The 22,931-nt window shown below is 29.8% G+C and overlaps 1 protein-coding gene across 7 annotated transcripts in view; it reads left to right on the forward strand.

The window, feature by feature from the left end:
* LOC118191911 (cysteine protease ATG4B-like) overlaps window positions 1-15,313 on the forward strand; it is a 115,533-nt gene extending 100,220 nt beyond the window's left edge. For all 7 annotated transcript variants that reach the window (XM_035362770.2, XM_035362773.2, XM_035362774.2 and 4 more), the window contains 3 exons: window positions 1,409-1,465; window positions 6,235-6,340; window positions 13,837-15,313. In XM_035362770.2, the coding sequence (XP_035218661.1) occupies window positions 1,409-1,465; window positions 6,235-6,340; window positions 13,837-13,943 (270 nt within the window). In that variant the 3' untranslated portion in view covers window positions 13,944-15,313. The remainder of the gene's footprint in view (window positions 1-1,408; window positions 1,466-6,234; window positions 6,341-13,836) is intronic.
* Window positions 15,314-22,931: the final 7,618 nt, after the last annotated feature.

Below are 22,931 nucleotides of genomic sequence, written 5' to 3' on the forward strand. Positions count from 1 at the left end.
TAGATTATTATCAAGTTTTATTAGTGACTAAAAAACAAATACTTAATGTTCATAGTTAGAGTGGGCCTGTTGAGGGCATTTTGTTGTAATCAGTAAATGGACTGACATATGCTATTCAAAGAATGTGGAAAGCATTCTGTAAGGGGGCATTAGTTAAAAATATCAACTAGGGGTGTTTTATGGTTGGTATGGAAAAAGAAACTTATTTAATAAATGAAAAAAGAAAAATATTGACAAATATTTTAACCACTTGTTTTAGCATTTTCAAGGATTGCAAATGAAATCTGAGAAAGAAATATGCTATTGAGTTCTGCAAATATAGAAAACACAAACTGATTTGCATAAATGCATATATTGCAATGTATTTTACGTGATTTGCACAAACACCAGATATATTCTTACAGGATGATTTAAAATATTTTCTAGTATTATTCTCCATCTTGAATTTTTATAAATGAAGGCAATGTATAGTATATTTAATAGCTGAGTGTAACAGATCTTCTGTGGCTTCAAACATGTAGCAAGATGCAGTTCTTCATTTTCAGGAAATGGCTGTGTAGATTTTCCTTAGCCCAAAATGCAGTAATTTCAAGTGTTTGTGCTGTTATTCATGTAAAATGTGCCTTGTTTTTTTGAGTGATGCTTATATAGCTAGGTTTTATTATAGCTAGAAAAAATATTATGAATGTCATTCATTCATTAATTCTTGTTGCCATTGCACAACTGCTGGCTATTGCTGACTCAACAGGACAAACTCTAACAGCTGCTGGCTATTGCTGAGTTGTTTCCTGTTTATTTATATTTTTTTATATATACACAAACACACACACACTCATATACGCATGTGTGTGTCTCTCAATCTGTTAGCCATGAATATTCACATATGTTTAGAAAAGTTGGATTATTAGTTAAGTTGGATATTTTTGTTAACATAATGAGGATGTTGAAATTATTTTATAGTATAATATTTGGTGAAAGAAGTATTTAAAAATTTTATATTAAAGGATATAAACTAATCTCAGAAAATGCAAATTCACAAGGAAGCTATTCTTAATCATTATTGACCTCTTAGATGTTTTTTCAGTTTTCTTTGCTAAAACAGGGTGCCCAGTCACCTGGGGAAATCTTGGAAAATCCTGAAAAGGCAGGGAAAGTAAAAACAGTCAGAAAAAATTGTTTCCCTAAAAGTCAGAAAACTTCTAAGAAGTGCAAATCAATTGTCTGAAATGATAAAAAAAAAAAATTATACTTTAAATAGTAACTTAAACAAAAATTTCTTGTTTTAAAAAAATAAAGAAAGAAAGAATTTCTGTAATCTTTGTTTTCTTGTATAATAATATTTCACTTTCTCTCATTAAAAATACTATTTTTGTTATTTCATATTTTAAATTTTGATTATTTTTTGCAGTGTTTCTTTTTTGAATCTGAAGAAGATTTTGAAGACTGGTGTTTACAGGTTCAAAATGTAAGTATTAGCATTTGAATGTATAATTTAATTTTGGGAAGATCTTAATTTCTGAATGCTTTTATATCCTAATAAAATTTTTATATGTAAATAAAAGGATATATTAATATAAATTTTTAGAATATTTTTTGTTTTATATAAAACTTTTTTTAATATGTGAGCTGAAAATAAAATAAATATAAAATGTTTGACACTGAAATGAAGTACAGTTTAATTGGGCAGTCTATAGTTTATCATTGAAAACTGATTGTCTCATTTTCTTCCGTTAACTAAATTTTGTATCTTTCTTTTATTTTAAGACTTTATTATTGTTTTTAATTAATTAAATATATGTGTAGTAACTGAAAAATCCTACAAACATTTTTCACAAATCTATTACATTAGTATTATGATCAGTGATTGCAGTATAATATTAAGGATAAGATAATTACACGCCAATTTTCTATATAAATTGTGCTTAAATATAAACTATGCTTCATACTTCCTTGCTGCTGTGGACCACTTCATGAGTCATCATATAAATAATGGTAAGTACTGTGAAATACTGTAGATTATGTTTGATTTTTATTTACATTATAATAGTTCCTTGTATCTCACACTCCCTTTTTTATGTTAATATAAAAAACATAAAAGAAAAAATGTGGTAGTGAAAACACTTGATATAATACAAAGGTGTGTGCTATTTAAATATAGAATATGGTTATGACAGTATATCAAAAATAAATTCAAAGCATATACAATGTATTAAAATAAGTTTAATGGCAATTAAAATAATCTATGGCAAGTATGTTTTGAATGGTATTCAAGTGAATTTCTTGCCCAAATTCCAAAAATATTCTCGATCTTACCATACTTCCCATTGATGTTAAGTTTTTGTTTTTCTCCATGTGTTAGTTTGAGTCTCAAATAATTTTGTTGAAAATTACAATTGAAAAATTCAAAATTACATCCAAGTATATGGAGTTTTCCATTCATCCATAATTATACAGTATTTAAAACACACAAGACAAACATACAAAAAAAAAAAAAAAAAAAAAAAAACACTTTGGGAGGTCAATTACTCTTATTTTGGCTAAAATTTGTATGCACATGTAAAAAAATTTGTTTTTACTAACTTCTTCCAAAACCTTCTTTTTTCCCGGGGGGGGGGGATATATTGATGATATCTTTGCCTTGTGGAAACAATCAGAAGATGAACTCAAAACACTGCTTTCGTTTATCTCAGAAATTTCTCGAATGTGCAATTTACATGTTATAAGTGTAAATTTTTTTTTTATCTTCTGATTTTAAGAACTGATAACATTCTTCAAACTAAATCCTTCGACTGCTTTAAATGAACTGGCAGTGCAGCAGTTAACGCCATAATTTCATCCTCATAAAACAGCTGCTTTTTTACAAGCTTAAAACAAGCTAAAAATTTCTGTTCTACACCCATATTTTACAAAAATGAATATAAATATATTTTACAGACTTCAACAAATAATAGACACCCTCTTGAATTCATTGAAAAACTTTTCAAGAAAAGTACAAGACAAGCTTCCTCACTTATCTCTGAAAAAGTAAAGTTGTTACCGATGCAAGAATCAAACAGAAGTAAATTCATAGGAATATATCCCACACAATAGTGCCATTTACAAAAGATTTCATGATAAACTTGCCATAAGTCCAGTGCCATCCGTCTGGAATTTGTTGTGAATGGATTTGCTAAAATTACAGATTATGTCAGAAAAAAGAAAGAGAATTTAATTTAAAAAGGTAATATTATCAAATACAAACCAAACTTAATGAATATTAAAGACCTAAATTTTTTTTCTCAAAAAGGAGGGAGAAAGAGAGTAAAGGAGGGAGGAAAAAAGAAACTGTGTTTGCAATTTTTAATAAAATTTGATACTTTAGTTTTATTTAAAGAACAGAATCAAACTATAGATAAAAATAGGTACTATGCTGTTTCAGAAAAAGCTGATTTATATTAAAATATATCATATGCATCTTGGGTGATAGTTTCGAGATATGAAAAATACAAATTGAATTTTTTTGGTTGGCAAAATAGAATGCAAGATGTAAAACTCTCTTTTGGAGGTGGGGGAGGATATTGCACAGAAAATATATTATTCACAGATACAAGAGTTTCTCTGTACAGAGAAAGTTTTAACACTTATTTTTTTAATACCTCTGCAAAGCTTGACTAGCATTTAGATGTTGCACAGAAGTTAATATTAGATATATCATTAATATTTGAGTAATAATTAATATGTGTATATCGTTTGTTCCTGAGGACTTGGATTGGTGCCGGATGATGATAAATATCTGTGCTTCCTCATTGCTATGACTTCTCAGTCTTTTTCACTCATGTTTTATGTTTATTCTTATCTTGTTCTATTAGTTTGGACTTATTTATATTTTTTGTAGGTTTCAGGTATTTGAGAAATAATGAAATTAAAGCTATTAGCTTTACTTAGAGAATATTGTCAAAAAATTCTAATTCTCATAGAATGAAATTATGTATTACAAAAGAAAATACATCATGGAAGTTCAACACAGGAACAGTGCAAAATCTTTTCTATCAGTCATGCATTTATTCTGAAAAGAAAGTTTGTAATTCAGAAGGATAAAAACATGTCTTGTAGAAAATTTCAAGCATATGTTTTGCAAAATAAGAATAATATGTAAGGTTGAATTTCAAAAGTATTCCTAATTTTATTTTTCAATCAATCTATTAACATTTTTTGAGAGGAACAGCTCTGTCAAGAAAAATTCTTTTGCATTCCTCTATTAATTTTTTACTGTTCTTATTTTTGAAGGTATGATGTGACAGTCTCTTTACAGAATGTGAGGTAAGAATGAATGTAGAAAATTTATTTGAAGATAGCCAAATTGCATTTACAACAGCTGTATGATTCACTTATTGATAATGTAAGAAATTAATATCCATCAGATGTTACCAAGAAAACTGTGTCAAACAGCTTAATTGTCACCAGAGGGATTAATTATCTTTGAGAAATGTGCACTTTACCAGCAGAAGGAATATTCCTGATTTCCAATCTAACAAGTGAAGTTTACGTTTCTCATATTACCACAAAAATTATTTTGTCAATAACCAAAATTCTTGGCAGTAGATAATATGCAAATACCATGTTTGTTTCTTCCTGGAGCATATTTTTACATTCATTAACCTCTATAAATAGAATAGGCAAAAATCTTTTTATAAAGTGCAAATTAATTATTGTATACTGGGATACTGCTTTTTTACTTCACCATTATTTTCACTATTAAAAATTTAAAACTGTACTTTTATTTTGTTTTACTTAAGATACTGCTTATTAAATAAGTTTTATATATTTAAAAACATTCTGTATATTAAATTAAATACTCTGCATTTTTAGTTTCATTATGGTATTAAACAGTAAAAATCTTCAAAATAGTGTTGCATGCGTACGTGTTCATTACCGATTGAATGCACACAGATCCAATGATGGGTTGATGAAATTTATTTTATCAAAAGAAACACTTTAGTGTTCTGGAACTTTCCACAAAAACACTCCCATAAAACTTCACTGTATCATAGAGAACAATTAGTAGTGGCACTTCAGACTACTAAGAATGTTAAACACAATGCAATGCAAATGCCCAGCTAGAGAGCTAAATTAAACTGGAGATAGTACTCAGAACTCATGCTGAGCTAACAGCCCAAAACAATAACAACTGCTGCTCAGTGCAGATGCTCTCTCTGTCCTTATGTAGTTTTACTCAGCTGCCGAGATATTTCTAGTGCTTACTGCTTTTAGAAATTACAGGAAGGCATGTGAGGGCTGAATTACAGTAACAGCTACACACAACATCATTTAATTTATTCAATTACAATACCTATTACGTTGATACAGGGGTCGAACCAAAATGTTGCCAAGTTTGGCGACTTTTGCAGATTTATTGCCGAATTTTGCAACAAAAATTAGTCTCAAAAACTGTTGCCAGCTTGACGATATCTAGCCAATTTAGAGAGATAGCCATTTACTCACTGTTAAATAGATTTACTTTTGTATTCTTACTTTTTCAGCAAGCTTTGCTCCTTTAGATTTCCATGTTACAGTATGCAAAAAAAGTAAAACAATTTCACTAAAATTATCTATCTGTGCACAAAATTTGTAACAGCAGTAATAAAATATTCTTTGCAGAATCTAAATCTTTATTTTTTTGCTTGATAAGCTTTATGCATTAACTATTAAGCAAATTATTTAAAACTTTAAATGATGTTAATTTTGGTAAGTTATATAGCTGAAAATTTATTTCACTGGGTGTGAGGGGATTATGGTAAATTCAAACATTATTAGTCGTATATGAGCATTAGCCTAATTTTTTTCACACTTTATTAGAATTCATGATGTTTTTGCTGCCTCATGTGTTGCTGTTGCTACTTAAAGCATTGCTTTAAGCAGTTTTAAATTTTTGATCGATGAAAGATTTGTCAGTTGAAATTCAATACAGTAAATTATTGCATAGTGTTAATATTTTTGTTGTGTCAGAAAGGTTTATTTAAAGTTTGATATCTTCAGTTTCTCTAGTAATGTCAGATTTGCTTGATACAGTTAGTACTGTTCCTTGTTACTTTATAATTTGACTTTAATTTCTGTGTTTTTAAAATCAATTTGTTAATCTTTGTTCTCAATTAAAATTTCACCATATTTGATGTTATAAATTATTTTAATTGTTAGTCTTAGATATTATGCTATAATTTAGCTATATATATATATATATTGTGTGTGTGTTTCTAGCTGTTGATGACTGAAATGCCACTTTTTGAAGTTCTTGAAGATCGTCCAGAGCATTGGCCACCATTAGAATTAAGACCTGATTTAAATTGCAGCAACTGCAGCTTAGGTATATAAACTTTGGAAAAACAAATACAAATTTAAAATTTAAGCAAATTTCTTAAATAAATGCAGATGATTTATTGCTATAAATAGAAATCATACATGTTTTATTTAAAAATGAATTAATGTTTCAACTTCAGACTATCAGCAAGATTCCCTGATAAGAGTTTTGTTATGTGTTAACAATATGGAATTAATAGTACTATAATGTGGTTCTGAAGTGAGATGTGATTTGACAAATTTTAAAAGACCTTCCCAATACCACAAATTCGCTGAAGAATTAAGTTTTACAAATCCAGTGGGTGATTTGAATGTGATTAATTACTTAAGCATTTTTTTTAATTGCATACCATATGCCACTGTCAATTTGATGTGAATATACTTATGGAAGGATCAGGGTTGTCAAGCATGTTTCTGTTAAGTATGTCCCAGCTTTTACAGGGATAAGCTTTAAGGGGATCTCAAGAAACCTCTGTAAATTAGAACCTGCTTCCCTGTGATACTAAAATTAGCAAAGTGCAATGATAGATTTATGTTTCCATCTCACGCATGTATTTTCTGTTTGGAGTGAGAAAACTGCCTCAGCTTTGTCATATTATTTCCAGCTCTCTGCTTTGCTGTTTTTGAAGATTTCATCATAGGGATAACCAGGATTTGAGATGGGAAGGGATTGCAAGCAAACTTTAGGATAATAAAACTAAATTAGTATTTTATTTGAATATGTTCCTCACCGATGAAATGGGAAGACAGCTGAGTGCAAGTAATCTAGTCCAAGATTTCGAATCCTGGTAAAATAGTTGACTGTAAGAGCATTTTTCAGAGATATTCTCATATGTGAAAGGAGAAATCTAAAGATAGTCCAGATTCCTTTAGAAGATCTTCCGTGAAGATATACATCCTGTGGGCAAATAGTTCCCACATGCTTTGCTATAATTAAACAAACAAATAAATAAATAATGGGCTCGAATACATGAATAAGCAGATTGCTGAAATTTTAGAAATAAGAATACTTTTTTTTAAAATTTAGTCCATAATTTATCCATCCTAAATCACTCTAGACCGATTCTCAACTGGTGGTATGCAAAAAAAGGGGGGGTATTTTTAACTATTAAATGCAAAAATTAAATACAGTAACATCCTGTTTAAGATTTTTCTCTAACACTTGTAAATTTATGCAATCTGAGCTTTGTTCAAGGTCAATAGCCTCTCATAGACTTTAGCAAAATAATCCGTTTCACATATATTCTTCTAGCAAACAAAGTTTATACATAAATGAGGTTAAAGGAGTAATAGAAATGGATGCTGTATTTAATAGGAAATAGAAATGAGTTCCTATAAAAAGATGAATAATATCTCTTTAATTTAGACTTGAATGATTTATTAGCATGTCTGCACATTACGCTGCCACCATTTCCGGGTTCATGTAGCTCTATTTTCAATTAGAACCATTTTCTTACGTTGATTTGCTGTCTCTAGCAGCAATTATTTTGTCTTCTTATTGCTTTGTATTCCTTCTTACATGATTTGAGAATATCGTTGCTTGTTTTTGAAGAATTTGTAATATATTGTGCATTTAAATATTTGTGAAAAAATAATAAAACAAATCTAGATTTCCAAAATGTAAAAAATGGGATCCAGGACAATCTACTAGCACTAAGAACATTGAAAAGAAGGAAAAAAAAAAAAAAGTTTATAGAAAATATAATGAAAGTTAGTTATTATTTGGGTTTACTTGTAATGGAGATTAAATGAACCAATGTATCCTCAACCTGAATTTATTGTTTGGGGTGAATTATTATATAATTAAAGTACAAAGCTATTGTTTCTTAAAAGACATCTTTAATCTAAGCATGGCAATTTAAAGGAGAAATCTAAAGATTATTTTAAGAGGAGATTATCAGGATTAAAAAATAGTAAACAAGTAATGAAAGGTTTTGTTACTTCAAGTGAAAGAGCTTTGGAAACTAATTACCTAGTAAGCCTAAGAATTCTAAGAATTGCCAAAACTGGGCAAGCTCACATTATGAGAAAACTTTATATTACCAGCAGCTAAAGATATTGTTTTAACAGTATTCAATGAAAAAGTGGCTAATGAACTTAATAATAATATTCCGTTATTAAATTATACTGTAAGTCGACGAATTCATGAAATGGCAAATTCAGTAAAAGAGACAATTATTAACAAAATAAAACACAGTAAATATTTCGCATTGCAATTAGATGAAAGTATTGATATAACGGGCATTGTTCAATTACTAGTTTACATATGTTTCAAAGAAAACAAGCAAATTGCCAAAGAGTATTTATTTCATGAACGTCATCATCGTAAACTAAGAATGATATTCCTTAGAATTGCCGTATGCAGTGACGAAGCTCAGCTTTAACGGGAAAACATTCTGGTGTTATTTCTCAAATACAGAAAATATAAATTCAGATTTTCCTCTGTGATTCAAAATTTGAATTGCAAAAATGTTTATTTAATGAATTATGGTTGGCACATTTAGCATATTTTTGAAAAGTTACTTAAAATTAATTTAGGATTGCAAGGACAAATTATTAACACTTTGCACTCGAGGCCTTTTTTGCTTGCGTGAACCAGCAACTTGAGACATTTCGGCCAAATTCAGCAAACACTTTACAAGTACATTAAAAACATTTATAAATCAAAAACAACAAAGTTTGATAAATATTACACTCTGTAATTAGTTTTGTTGTGATACTTTGTAAAACAATATCCAAGATGCATCCTAGGTTTGTCAGGACACATATTACAATAATACGAAATTTCCCGCCTACCTCCAGGCATGTTACAGTCAGAACAAACCTTGCAGTCCCTTTTAGTATTATGTGAAGCTTCCCATTTAGACGGATTTCATCAGAATGTAACAAAGATGCTTGCTCTCGTTGCTGGCGATGTGATCCTCTCAATTTTTCAACAAGTGTTTTCAGAAATCGCAGATGGCTCAGTGGATTTTCCCCTTTTCTTTTGGTCCTTTCTAGTTTATACAAAATGTATGAATTGATCAGGGAAATTTCCATGCCCCCCCCCAAAAAGCTTACACCACCATTTACTGATTTTTGCAGAATACAATAGGTTGACACATATTGGTTCGCCCTATCAACACCACTCATATATTTTATATAGTTCAATACAATATTGGGTTTCTTGACCATTATATCCACACCACCTCGTGTAATTCTTTTGACCGTTGTCATTCCTGTGTCACCCCTCGTAGTCAAACAAGTGACAACTCTCTTATCTTTCCACCCTAAAATTAAAAGTGTCGCCCCCTTCAATACTCGACTGTGGATTTTATCGAAAAATTTGTTTTTTTTTTATTTCCTTGGGCAATTCTTTCCTGTTCATTAAAATTGTTCCGGTAAGATTACATTTCAATTTGGCTAGTTCTTGAGCTAAGAAATAACTAGTGTTGTAGCAGTTCGTGTACATATGGTGCCCCTGAGCAGCTGGAATTTTCTTCAACAACATTTAATATGAGTGTATCGGAATTCTTGACGAAACTGGTAAATTGGATCTGACCAAGAGCTCTGTGGTGAGTGATCCATATTATGGCAAAATGCAGCAAATGTAACTAGTCTTTGAGTCAGCTAGAGCATAAACTCTGATACCCCATTTTGTGGTTTTCTTCGGATTGCATGTTATGAACAAAATTCAACCCTTGACTCGTCCACACATATGTGCTCACCCGGGATAAAATAATCCAAAAACTTCGAGTTGACATAGTCCAAAAAGCAGCTTACGCGTTGTAGGCACATTTGTGGATTGGTGTTGTGTGTTGGAATAGTTTCCAGATAAAGCATCCAGAAGATTTGGCTAAATCTGTCTTGTAAATGTATCCGAATACAAAGGAATATAAGTGACGACATTCCTCGACCAATACTCTTGCAAATTTGCCAACGGCATCGTCCCCATGTTTATTACGACAGCAAGAAATGCTCAGAATTCTTCATTGGTCACATCACGCCAGCTTCGCCAAATCAAATTTGCAAATAGTGTCTTCCCTTCCAATTTTCTTTTTGCATATATATATATATATCAGTCATTAGTGGAAAACAGTTTAAAAAAATCTATTGGTTGTTTTATGTTAGAAACTATTTGTGTTGCTGTGGAGTTTTGGCCAGAGATAAATTGCACATTTGGCAGCACTTTTTTGTAGTTTCCACAAAGTACCCATGTTGAACAACTTGCACCTTATACAGTTTTACTTTCAACTTCTCTTTCAACATCACTCTCAACTTCATTGTCACTCTCTATAATTCTAATTTTCTGTCGTCTCGCACTTCTTACTGCGTCACTGTCTTCTCCACTGGATTCGTTCGTTTCGCGGCGTAATCATTCGGAAATTGATATAAGTTCATCATCCAAAGTGGCAAAATTGAATTCATCCGAACTCAAGCTGATCTGATCTTCCTCCACATTTTTAGGGCTTAAACACTTTTTAGTTACTATATTTACTGTCAAGACTGTTTCAAGCGAATGCTACACTGAGACTAACTAAACTGAGCTAAGTTTTGGCTACAATGTCAGTAGAGCCTAGTCCACGAAAGTACTTGTGATAAAAATATCTTATCGCTCATTGTAAATAAGGAGATAGAGTTACAAAAGACAATAAAATCGTAGCAGCATCACTCTATTTAAGATTTCAAATCACTCGGGCACCGCAGCAGTGCTGCTAAGTTGATACTTTAAATCGGCCGCTCAAGTGCAAAGGGTTAATTTGTTTACCATTAGAGATAAAATAAATACAATAAAAAAACTGGAGCTTATAATCAAAGAATTGGATAGTAATATTGCAAAAATTGCTAAGAATAATTACAGCCATATAAAGAAAATTACCTAAAATGAATAATTGAAGCAATAGCGAAACAATACTGACTCTTCTGGAGGAATTAGCTTATTTCACACTCATTCTAAGCATTCAGACATCATGTTTTATCCTTGTTATGTATATGCAAATTGAAAGTAGAAATGAAATTAAACGTAAATATTTAGTTCCCCAAATTAAACATCAATATTCAATTCCCCAAATTTAGCAAACTCATATGCATATCTTGCTAAATTTGGGGAATTAAATATTGATGTTTAATTTCATTTCTACTTTTGATTTGCCTGTGCATAGGAAGGATAAAATACGATGTCTGAACAGCTGAAAGGAATGTGAAATAAGCTAATTCCCCCTGAAGAGTCAGTATTGTTTTGCTTTCTTTTCAATTGTTCATTTTTTGGTAATTTTCTTTATATGGCTATAATTATTATTAGAAATTTTTCCACCACAATTTTATGCATATCCACTACTATTAGCCATCACTTTTGAAGCAATTATTCCATCTGCCAATTTTCCTTTTACTGTTCCAAATACTTTTCAAAAAAAATTTCAAAAACTTTAAATTTTTCTATAACTTTTAAATATTGCTTAAAAATTACAAATTTATATATTGGAATTTGTTTAGACTTTAGTCGTAATTCTTTTACTTTATTGGCTATCTTAACCCTTTGTTGTGCACTATACTTTAAAGTCTGAATTTCAAAAAAAAAAAAAAAAAAAAAAAAAATTATGCAGTCTATCTAGGCCTAAAGGAGTATACAGGTAAAATTTTGTATAAATTGCACTTACCGTTTTAATTCTGTGGGTGTTCCATAAGGTGAAACACTGTGCCGCCAGAGATTTTAAAAGTGCGACTAAGCGAGTATTGCAGTGAAGCACGGAAATGAGTAGAAGCATTTTTATAGTAATGAAAAAACACTGTATTATGGCTATATACATGGTTTTCTGGATATACACAACATTCTTGAATAAATATGGATGAATGAGATAAATATATGTATATACACAAGTCCTATATACAAAGATATTTAAAAAATTTTCGATTTCTTAGCTTTGTGAAATTGTTCAAAGCATGTCGTGCCTTTTTGATAGAAGCACAAACCAACTTTGCGGGTTTTGAACACAAAACTTGTTTTGTGCGGCTTCTTGTTCTGTGCAACAATATGTTTGGAATTCCAAGTAAAAACGTGAGGCTGTGTAGAAAGGCCTGTGTAAGATGGATTATCAACCTTCTCATCAAATAAATGAGTTTCATCCGACATATCACAATAGGATTACACGAGTGGTTCAGGAGCATATATCTCAGTATCGCTGCTATCTTCATGCTCTGATTCAGAATAAGAGGGTAATTCATGAAGCACTTTTAGCGCTTCGGAAAGAGTTAGACCTCTCCGCGCCATTTATGAAAAATTAATAATAAAAATTAACAATTAAAACTAACAGTAAAGAAAAATAAGATATGCAAACACAAAAAAAAAATATCTACACAAATTATTGATAACAAACGGGAATGAGACTAAAAAGGAACAGCAAAAAATTCGTGCAGCTCTAAGTAAAGAATGACTCAAGCTACTGATAAAAATTCCGCCTGAAAATTACTCACAAAAATTTCAAGATGACCAGATTAGGGTTTCATAGCACAAACCACACCTCACCTCTCAAGACTTGCTTTGTTTGAATTCATTCCCCCAAAACAACGGAAATAGAAAACATATACAACAGATGTTTTCTCCTAAGACAGATGTTGTGATGCGTAATAACACGAAATCTCTAAATGCGCAGTGTTTCCGCTAGTGGAACACCCCGTTTTATTCAATGATTCTGCGCATGCTTTTTGTATGAAAAATGTAAAAAAATATATAACAAATAATATAGAGTAAAGCCATCAAAATTATACAGAAATTGGTTTTGAAACAAATTTTTTTGTATCGCCAAAAAATATAGAAAATTACTAGGAAACAAGTGGATTTTAATAACACATCATAAATGAAAATTCTGGGTCTCCTTGTGATATGCTGCCATAGATTATTTAAAAAGAGAAGTTCAAAGTATATTATAAAGGCATTTTTATCCATTTATGGTTGAATTTAACAGTTTTAGAAGCAATCCAAGTTGGGTGTTCCATGTAGTGGAACACAGAGCAACAAAGGGTTAATTTTACTTTGAACTATAGGAATTATAATAGGAATATTCCCCTTTAATTATGATTATGTTTAATTAAATCATTGCAGCCTAGGTGCAGAATTCTTAATGGTCTTTTCTTACATTTGTTTATGTACATACATATATATATAAATTTAAACAAATTTAAATTCTAAACAAATACGTATAAAAGTAAAAAAGCAAATTTAAATTCTAAAAAAAGGAAAAAAGCCAAAATAATTTTCATTCCTTGCAGCAATTGTGCAAAGAATATTTAATTAAATATGTATTTAAATTTAATTTTTTTAATTAAACTCAATTTATTCTTTTGAAACAATACATATATATATATATTATTAAAGGGAGAACCCTTCATCTAATTATAATTATGTTTCTACTTTCATACCACTGTGCATAACAATATGACAAAACTGAGTTAATCTGTATAAAGTTCTAAAAATTTTAAAATTTTACTTAATGTCCTGAATTTAAATTTGATTTTTTTCTTTTTTAGAATATTATTTTGTTGAACCAGAATGTAACAGTGATATTTCTGAAGATGATTTTGAAAATGTTGAAGCTTCTTCTTGCAGTGCCATAAGAACAAATTTTAGTCATTAATCTTTCACAGCTCTGATGTATAAAGATGTGTTGTTTTTAAGCTCAAAATTTTCTCTATTACATTGTACATAATTATGACATAATTTTTATTTATGAAATAATATTTGTAATTTTATATTAATTTTTGTGAAGTGTTTATTCCAATACTTGCATAATAATTTAAAATCCATTTGTGTGCAAAGCTATATATTTTATAATAATGCATGGCTGTTATGTTACTTTATAAAATTCTATTTATTTTTTTTAATCAGACAATAAAGTTTTTCAGTTCAAATATGGTTGGAACTATATCAGCTAGCTCATAAATTTCATTAACTCAACTGTAGTTCAGTTTTGATAATGCAACATTCCATACTTTCTCATTATAGTTTTCTTATAATTTTAGCTTATAAAATTTGGAAAGTTCTTTCAAATGTTTAATATTACTGAAAGTAATACAAAGGATTAAGTCATAATTATAAATTACATTTAAGTTAGAAAAAATGTTAAATTTTGAAAGCTTGTCATTTAATTACATAAGTATCAAGGGGGGAGGGAAGATGATTCTAAGTACTTAATTATAAAAAAACTTCAGCAATATTTTTAAATTTATGAGTAGTGTAAAATAAAATTGATGGAAAATTACAAAAGTAATTGAATTTTCATTCAGTATTGTTGTTCATTTGCTTTTATGCATTCATTCAATCTGCTCCAATTCAAGATTACCACAAATAATATTGAATTAAAAAACTATTTATAATCTTATTTTCTAATTGTATACATTCATAATTTATTTATGAATTATATTGAAAAAATGAATAATGAAATTTTTTAAAAATATTTATAATTTTTTATACATAGTGTTTGCTTTAGCTATTCAAAATGTAATTATTGTGTGAATATTTTTCGATATAATTCATATTTTAAGATTAAATTATTATAGAGTTTTAAGGTTTTCTTAATAAACTATATATATATATATATATATACTTGTAATTTTTGTCTTATGATGTGACTTTTTATTTATATAAAGTTTAATTTTTTTGTATTAACGATGTTAAATATAATGCAAGGTATAATTGTAACACCTTGTTTATTTTTAATAGGTTCTTCATGAATAATTCACATTGAAAAATGACAGTCACTCAGTTTTTCATAATATAATGGGAAAGTGTTATTCAATTCATTTTCAAAGTGCCTTGCCACCCGGCATTTTTTAATTTGTTTCCTTTTTGGAATTTTTTTATAAACATGTCTATATAAACACATAAACTGTTAGTGCAACACTGATGAATGTTGTAATTTAAGAAGATGCAACTTAAATTAAAATTATTAGATTCAATTATTACTATTTGAAGCAAAAAAAACTGTATAAAACATTTTGATTTATACACATTCTTTTCTTCTCTTATTTATGAGTAAAATTTCACATTAATAAAAATAAGAGCTTACAAATAGTATTTATTTAATATCTTTAAAGTTCTAATAATGATAAATTAACAATGTCAAGTATGGATTGTGCATAACAATTTGTTCCTGAAGGAAATCTATTCTTTTTCTTTTTAAATCATTTTCAAACAAAGGTTAAAATTATAGCAATTATTTACTAATAATGGAGATATGTATAATTTGCAGAGATAGAATTACAGAAAATAGGTTGAAAAAAAAATCGGTTGGTAATGTGTTAATGAGAAGAAAGTGATTTACAAAAACTAAAGACTAACAAACTTTTCATTTTATTATTCATCTAAAAAAAATCCTAAGCATTACTGAAACTTTTTGATAGATTTATAAATCACCTCCAACCGCAAGCTTGATTTAGTGTTTTATATTCATTGGGTTATCTGAAAATAACAGGAAAAAAAAAGATAGCATTCAATAATTCAAATAGTACAGACAGTAGGCATGATGTAGTTTCTGAAACTAATGCACTAAACCAAAAAGTTTTATTGACAGAACAGTTACATTTTCATCACTGTCCCATTCCCACAGCGTTTTTTACGAGACTGTGTGATGATCATCATTCAGGATTATCCTGGAGATGTATCCTTACAAAATCAAAGATATACTGGAACTAAAACCAGCTGATTTTTGAGACATCATGAATTTGCTAATTAGGCATTTTAACAGATGGAAAACAATGAAAATGCTGTCAAAAGTTGAGTGAACTGACGATGCACATTTTTCCTCAGAGATAAAGATAGAATTGCATACAATTGTGGAAAAATTATTTGCATTAGGCAGAGATGGTAGGATGGTGTGGATTTATTATCAGCATCTTTTTCTTTTGGGAAATGACATTTAAAATTGTTTTATAACAGTTGAGCATTATGCAGTATTTATGAGACAGAATGATTTCCTCATTTGAATGAGAAATAAGTGCTCCATAGTGCAGCATTTATACAGAATAGAATGCCTCTGCACAGATTCTGCTTAGCACCTACTGTAATTGACATTTTATAATGATCATATACTCAGAGGCTTTTTCCCACATGAATAGCCACCAAGGTCTTCAGACTTAACACCTTGTGACTTTTGGTTAGGTGTACAGAGGATAGCCAAAATTATTTATTGCCCATATTCAAAAAAAGGTTATATGCATTTATGTGATGGGAATTAAAATTTAAGTCTTCTTCAGTGCCGTGCAGAGTGTCATGTCATGTTTAACAATCATACTCATGAGTAACAGCCATCAAACAGACCATTTGTAATCCTTGCCGTACTATCAACTGTGCTGTGCCATTGTCTGACAAACATCTGATACACTTGAAGCATTATCAATTGAAGAAATAACTATTTAGGCTATAAAATCTTTCATTATTAAAACAAAAATTCTTATATCTTTCTGTGCATTTCAGTGACATTCTGCATTGTGTATATTTTTCGAATTCTTGAATTTTTACATTTACTGTTACTTTTTGATCATCCAGTATTATAATAACTGACTGAAGATACCATATAAATATTGACTTAAAATGGTAGGTATGTTAAGTAAGATAATTACAGTCAAAAGTCTTTAATCCGGACTCTTCGGGACTTTGGCGATTTCGGATTATTGGTTTTTATGGATTATAGATCATCAGTTAAAATCTGGTAAGATGGCATGCAGAAATTATAAAATTAAAAATATGAAACCGTAATTTGTGAAATAAAGAGCGATTATGAACTAAAGGGTATCAAAATTTACAAAAAAAGCTTAATATTTATTTGGTTATTTTATTAAACATTTCTTTCAACGTGCGCATGCGTAAAGCATACATTACGCATAGTCGAAATTAGAAAATTGCAACCAGAAAACTATTTGATGTGTATTCGTGATATTTATAATGACGAGGAATTTGATTTAAATCATATCAAAGTACATCGAGATGAAATACTACATTTAGTAAGGAATTATAAGCGGAATAAAATAAAAACATCTGCCCTGAAGATAAGGATAGTGCTGACAGATCAACTTCAATTCATTCATTGATTCAATTCATTGGCCCAGCATATTATGCAAGGTCACATTACTGCCAAGGATTATGTGACCATTTTGGCTGATCATCCTATGTTAAAACTTTTGTTCCCCAATGGTGATACCATGTTCCAAGACGACAGAGCTTCTGTTCACTCAGCTTGCCAGTCCAGAACTGTTTTTCTAAGCCTTGAGGGTGAAGGCCACTACAGTCACCAGATATCAATATTATCGAGTCTTTGTGGGGTATTTTGGAGAGAAATCTGCATGAGCATTATCCACTACGATCATTGTTAACAGTACATGCCCATGTTTTACAGGGAGAATACTACAAGATTCCCTTGAAAACCATACATGACCTTTGTTTATCGATTTCGAAAAGATTGCAAGCTATTTTGAATGTCAATGGATTTCCTGCACCGTATTAGTCAAGACAACATGTTTTTATTTAGGTGCTTCCGTATTTTTCTCCAACCCCTGTATTTCACCATGATTTTGCGTTTAGCACTTCATACTGTATTTTTCAGCTAACATAAAATTAACATTTTTTAATTATATTTGATTTGAACCACAAAAGTAGTGTAATATTTACTAATTTTTTTAAAAGTATTTAAATAGGTTTTGAATTTTAGAAATTTTTTTTCATATTCAGTTAAATACTATAACAACTACTTGGTATACTACTTGGTTGTCTATGTTCTTATTGGAAATCCACTCTAAATATGCGGCGAGCCAAAAGTCCTTTTAAAAGGTTGTTGGTAGGGGAAGAGTGGTGGGAGACCCTCGGACCCATCCCCTTGGGGTGCTGTCCATCAAAATTACAGGTGAAACTAAGTCATACTGTCACCTTTATGGTGCTCAAGGCTCTTGCCAATGACAAGAACAGTCTTATACTCCTTGCCACAATGAATTTGTGGTCCTGCTCTGCTTTCTAGACAGCCAAGTGAGATAAGTCACAACAACAACACATAACATATCAAAAATTTCTCTTAAGTCATTTCTGCATGGTTGAAGTTTCTAGGTGTAAAAGCAAACAGTAAAAAATATTAAAATTCTGCACACATGATAATAATATTATGGTAAAAATCTTGAAACTCATCTCTAATACAAGATTAAACAAAAATCTTGCTTTGGCTAAAATATTAATCTCTTCCATTGTATGTGATAATTTTCTACAGAAGGACAAGGTCATTTTACTGCCCAGACCTATGAATCTCGGGCCTGGGACCCAGATTTTATTACTCAGGCCTTGCAGACCAAAGACATAATAATGCGATTAAGAAATTTAAAAAAAGATTAGTTTTTAATATTTCATTTATAAAAATTGCCTTGATACAAATTATCTAATGATTCAAAAGGTGTTTGATAAAGGTGTTTCGACTGTTGATAAAGTTATTTAAATTAAAATGAAACTGTATTTGATATGCTAATCAAGTTAAAATATCACTGCAATAGTTTAGATAAAATTCAGTATAAGACTGATATTGTTTTACAGAAACATTCTATGCATTTCAAATGAAAAATAACACAGATTCTTCTTCATTATGTGTCATTTCCCAATGACAACTGCACCACCTGCCAACAATATATATTCAAAAACAATAAAATAAATAAAAATAAAAGCTAGCTGTTGTGTTTATTATTAGTATATCCATTTTATTTCTTTACTTACAGCTAATTTTTAAAAATTGAAATTTGAAACTCTTAGAAAAGTTGTGGGTTATATTTTGGAAACTCAAATATTATGCTGTAAGTTATTTCAATAATTTATGCAACTAAACACAAAAATTTTAATTCAACTTTGCCTTGATGTTTGCAGTTACTGTAAACAAAGTAATATATATTATGAATAACATTAAGTATGCAAGAAAAGCATGTTCATTAAAAATTTTTCTATTGAAAATCGCATTCAAATTAGTGTACATTAAAAGTACTGAGATATTTTAAATGCATTAGAATAGAATTTCAGCAAACCAGTATAAGTGGTATTGTTCTAAACAGAATATGTTTAATAAGCCCGTATCAAACATAGGCTTATTATAACTTATTAGAATAGACTATTGATTAATGTTTATCTTACTTATTACTTAAGTAATTTTATTCTTTATATATAATTATATGTAATTCAGGTTATTCAACTGCAATATTATTTGTTTCATGAATAATTATTTTAACTTGACAGTTTTAATTACACATCTATATAATTACAAGTAAATTTATTTAAATATTCTCATATGTTACTTTATAAATTTTATTTACCAGCATTTTTCATATTTCTCAACATTTAGAGTAAATACTAAATTATAATTTATGAAAATATTATTTGTTTAAATACAGTACTGGAAAAACTTTACATTTTTTAAAATTTACTTTCTTAGTGAAGAATGTCCACGCCTGTTTCTTATTGATATGAAGTTGTATGCCCAAGCACTTTCTTAGACATCAAACATAGTGGTCTAAAATGAAGCAAAGCAACTCCCTTAGACTACCTACTGAGAGTTGTCATTTAGAGATCCGTAGGGTTTCAGGAGTGTGGGGGTAACAGAGGCATCTGCACGGCCACTTTAAGGTGGTCATGACGCTTTTGAGATCCTTCCCCGCTGACTGCCTAAAAGCATTGATAATGCTTTGAACCAAGTTTCCCTTGACCACCTTGAAGTGTCTGTAACACTTTTGATGTAACTCTTTTTGACTACCTACTAAACCTGGCCATGACACACAAATTAAATCCAAAAGAGAATACAATTTAACAAATGAACCAAACAGAATGAGTAATACTGTAATTGGAAATAAAATATGTAGTACAGTAGTTTTGTTGGCCAAAAAATACTAATTTCAACTATGGGGGCAGAAATGAGAAAGAAGGGAGGGGAAAAAAAATCCTTCATTTCTCATGCACTTAAAGTTTATTCTTCCAAGTTAGCTCTTGGAAATCCTGTCAGAAAGAAGCTAAGAACTTTTTTCAATTGAAAGAAGTTTTCTCATTCTATATTGAAAATTTTATCGCATTTGCAATTATTAGAATTAAGTAGTTACTCTTTTTTTTTTACTCAATCATAAAACTATATATATAGGTTTAATTTTCATACTGTTTTCCCAACGACTTCATATAACAGGTGGACGGCTCACCCACAGAGAATTCGTCTGCTAGGGTGTCTCCAACATATACCACGTGACTAATGCTCTTGGCGCTCTTGGGGAGTGATAGCTTAGGCTGTTCATCGCCAGTTTGGCCCGCTTTTGATATGGCAGGTAGTGCTTTTTATTTCCGTCTGCTAGCAGACAACGGCCTCGAATTAGGTTGTTCGATTTTTTACAATTATATTTAGATATAACTTAACCCCTTTTTTCCTGAATATTTTATCTATATTTTTAATAATTGCTTTAAATTATTTGCACCATTGTTTAAGATGTTTAGGTTAAATAATTTTAGGAAGAAAATCTAAAATAAATAATAAAAAATTGAGATGGAAACTTTAATTTTGAATAACGTTAAAAAATTAATTGCACTACTATTATAATATTTGAGAAGGTAAAAAAATCTTGTTTAATTTTAATGCATTGCATCCTAAAGAGAAAAAGAAAATCACATTGTATTATATGTATTTATGCCATTAATTGCCTCTCTTTTCTTGAGATTATATTACTGGAACAAAATAATGCACTCTCTTATCTTGAGATTATATTACTGGGACAAAATAATGCAATCTTAATTAGTGATAAGTTTTTCACATCACATTTTTTCAATTACAATAAATTTCTAACAGCATCGTAGATGAGACAGAATTATAATCCAGGTTATTTTTATTTTAATTGATTTTATAGAAAAGAATGATAAAGCATTGAGCTTTATAAAAGTAATCTGATTTTTAAAATAATGCTGTTTAACTGTTTATGTTCAATGTTGCATGAATCAAGATCTTCAGCTTTTTTTTAACAAAGTAAACATATCGCACAATCTTTTCTCAATAATTTAATGCTAATAATAGCATTTTTCTTTTTTTATCGCAGGCAGTAATTGTTTATGAAATCAAAACGCGTATGACTTGGCGAAAAAAGTTAACGCCAATTGGCGCAGCTTTCTATTTCAACGGAATACACGGAAAAAACATATAAAATTAAATTATTTGTAAAGGGTGATTCCAGTAAATAGTGTCACGGTATTTAATACATTTTGATGCTAATAATACATGCTGAAAATGCCATATACGGCGGCAATTTTCTTATACAATATGGCTGAAACTTTCCAACCAATTCAACAGAGATAGTAAAATGACAAAAGTACTGAAAATAAAATAATAAATCATGCAGTTTTAACTTACCTATGAAAGGTTACAAGTCCTCCTTTTACGAAACTTTCTTTACATCGGTAGGCGCTGCAACGAATAGCCATTTTTACTTAAATTTTATGTGACCAAGCAGAGCAGCAGTCTTTCGTCCCATAGAAAGCAATGTAAAGTATTTCCGGACTTTCGGAATTCACGCAGCAGTCACATGACACTAATGTTGGAACCGGTTGAAGGTTGCAATACGCTCTCTACCAGTATACTATCTCGTTGTGTTTTCCCCTTCTACTAATAAAATTTGTACCTTGGTCATGAATATAAATTCATGGGGCATCTAAAATAATCTTCGTGAGTGTGACTCAGCATACATTAGTCAAACAAAGTTAGCCTTGAAAGTTTGCATCAAAGAACATGAAATTAATGCCAGAAGAAAATCATCCACTATATTGTTAGCCAAAACTTTCCAGTGCTCAGCTGTAAGAATGCCAAAAAAGTGTCTTCAGTTGGTATATTAGATTTTTTGTAGATTTATAATAATTATAAAGGCCTTTTTGTTCTAAGGTAATGGTCTGAATTCTTACTCCTTTTAACCCATAATTTTCTAAAGAGCTCTATACTTAGTTGTTTCACTTTTATTTTGTCTCCACAGATGGTATTAGAAGTTTCATTTCCTTTCATTTGTCTAGAAAATTCTCGATGATTTTCCTATGTTTGCATCTAAACATGCATTTCTGTCTCATTTCTATTTTCATAAGTGAAGATAATGTTTGGCCTTTGAAAATCTAATAGTATTACACATTTTACTTATGTTATTTTAATTTTCCAATTCTTTTTGCAAAATAATAACCAATTGATTTTTTCAGATGGCCTTTTTTTATAAGCATAATAAAATATACGAAATAATTAATGATTTATGTTGTTTATCCTGTAATGCAAGATTATAAACCATTTACTGTGAACTAAATTCTAAGGCATGAGATAAGAACTGAACAATTATCAGTAGCATATGCTTACTGATTTAAGTTTTTTGTTATTATATTTATTTTTACACAGCACCAAGTGAATTCATAAGACTAACCACTGGAAGAAAATATAATGTAACAAATACTTAGCACAGTAATAAACCTTTAGTCAGTAGTGGGAAGGTGAAGCGCTTCCTAGTTGCCTGTGGTGCATTTATCGTATTTCAGCTATGATTTTTAACCTTCCTTTTTATTGTCATGTGAAGGAATTTGAAGAATATTAATAACTACAGCTGATATTATA

The sequence above is a fragment of the Stegodyphus dumicola genome, chromosome 5 (genome assembly GCF_044657685.1).
Source record: "Stegodyphus dumicola isolate Sdum_Otavi_A_Nest chromosome 5, ASM4465768v1".
NCBI lineage: Eukaryota > Metazoa > Arthropoda > Arachnida > Araneae > Eresidae > Stegodyphus > Stegodyphus dumicola.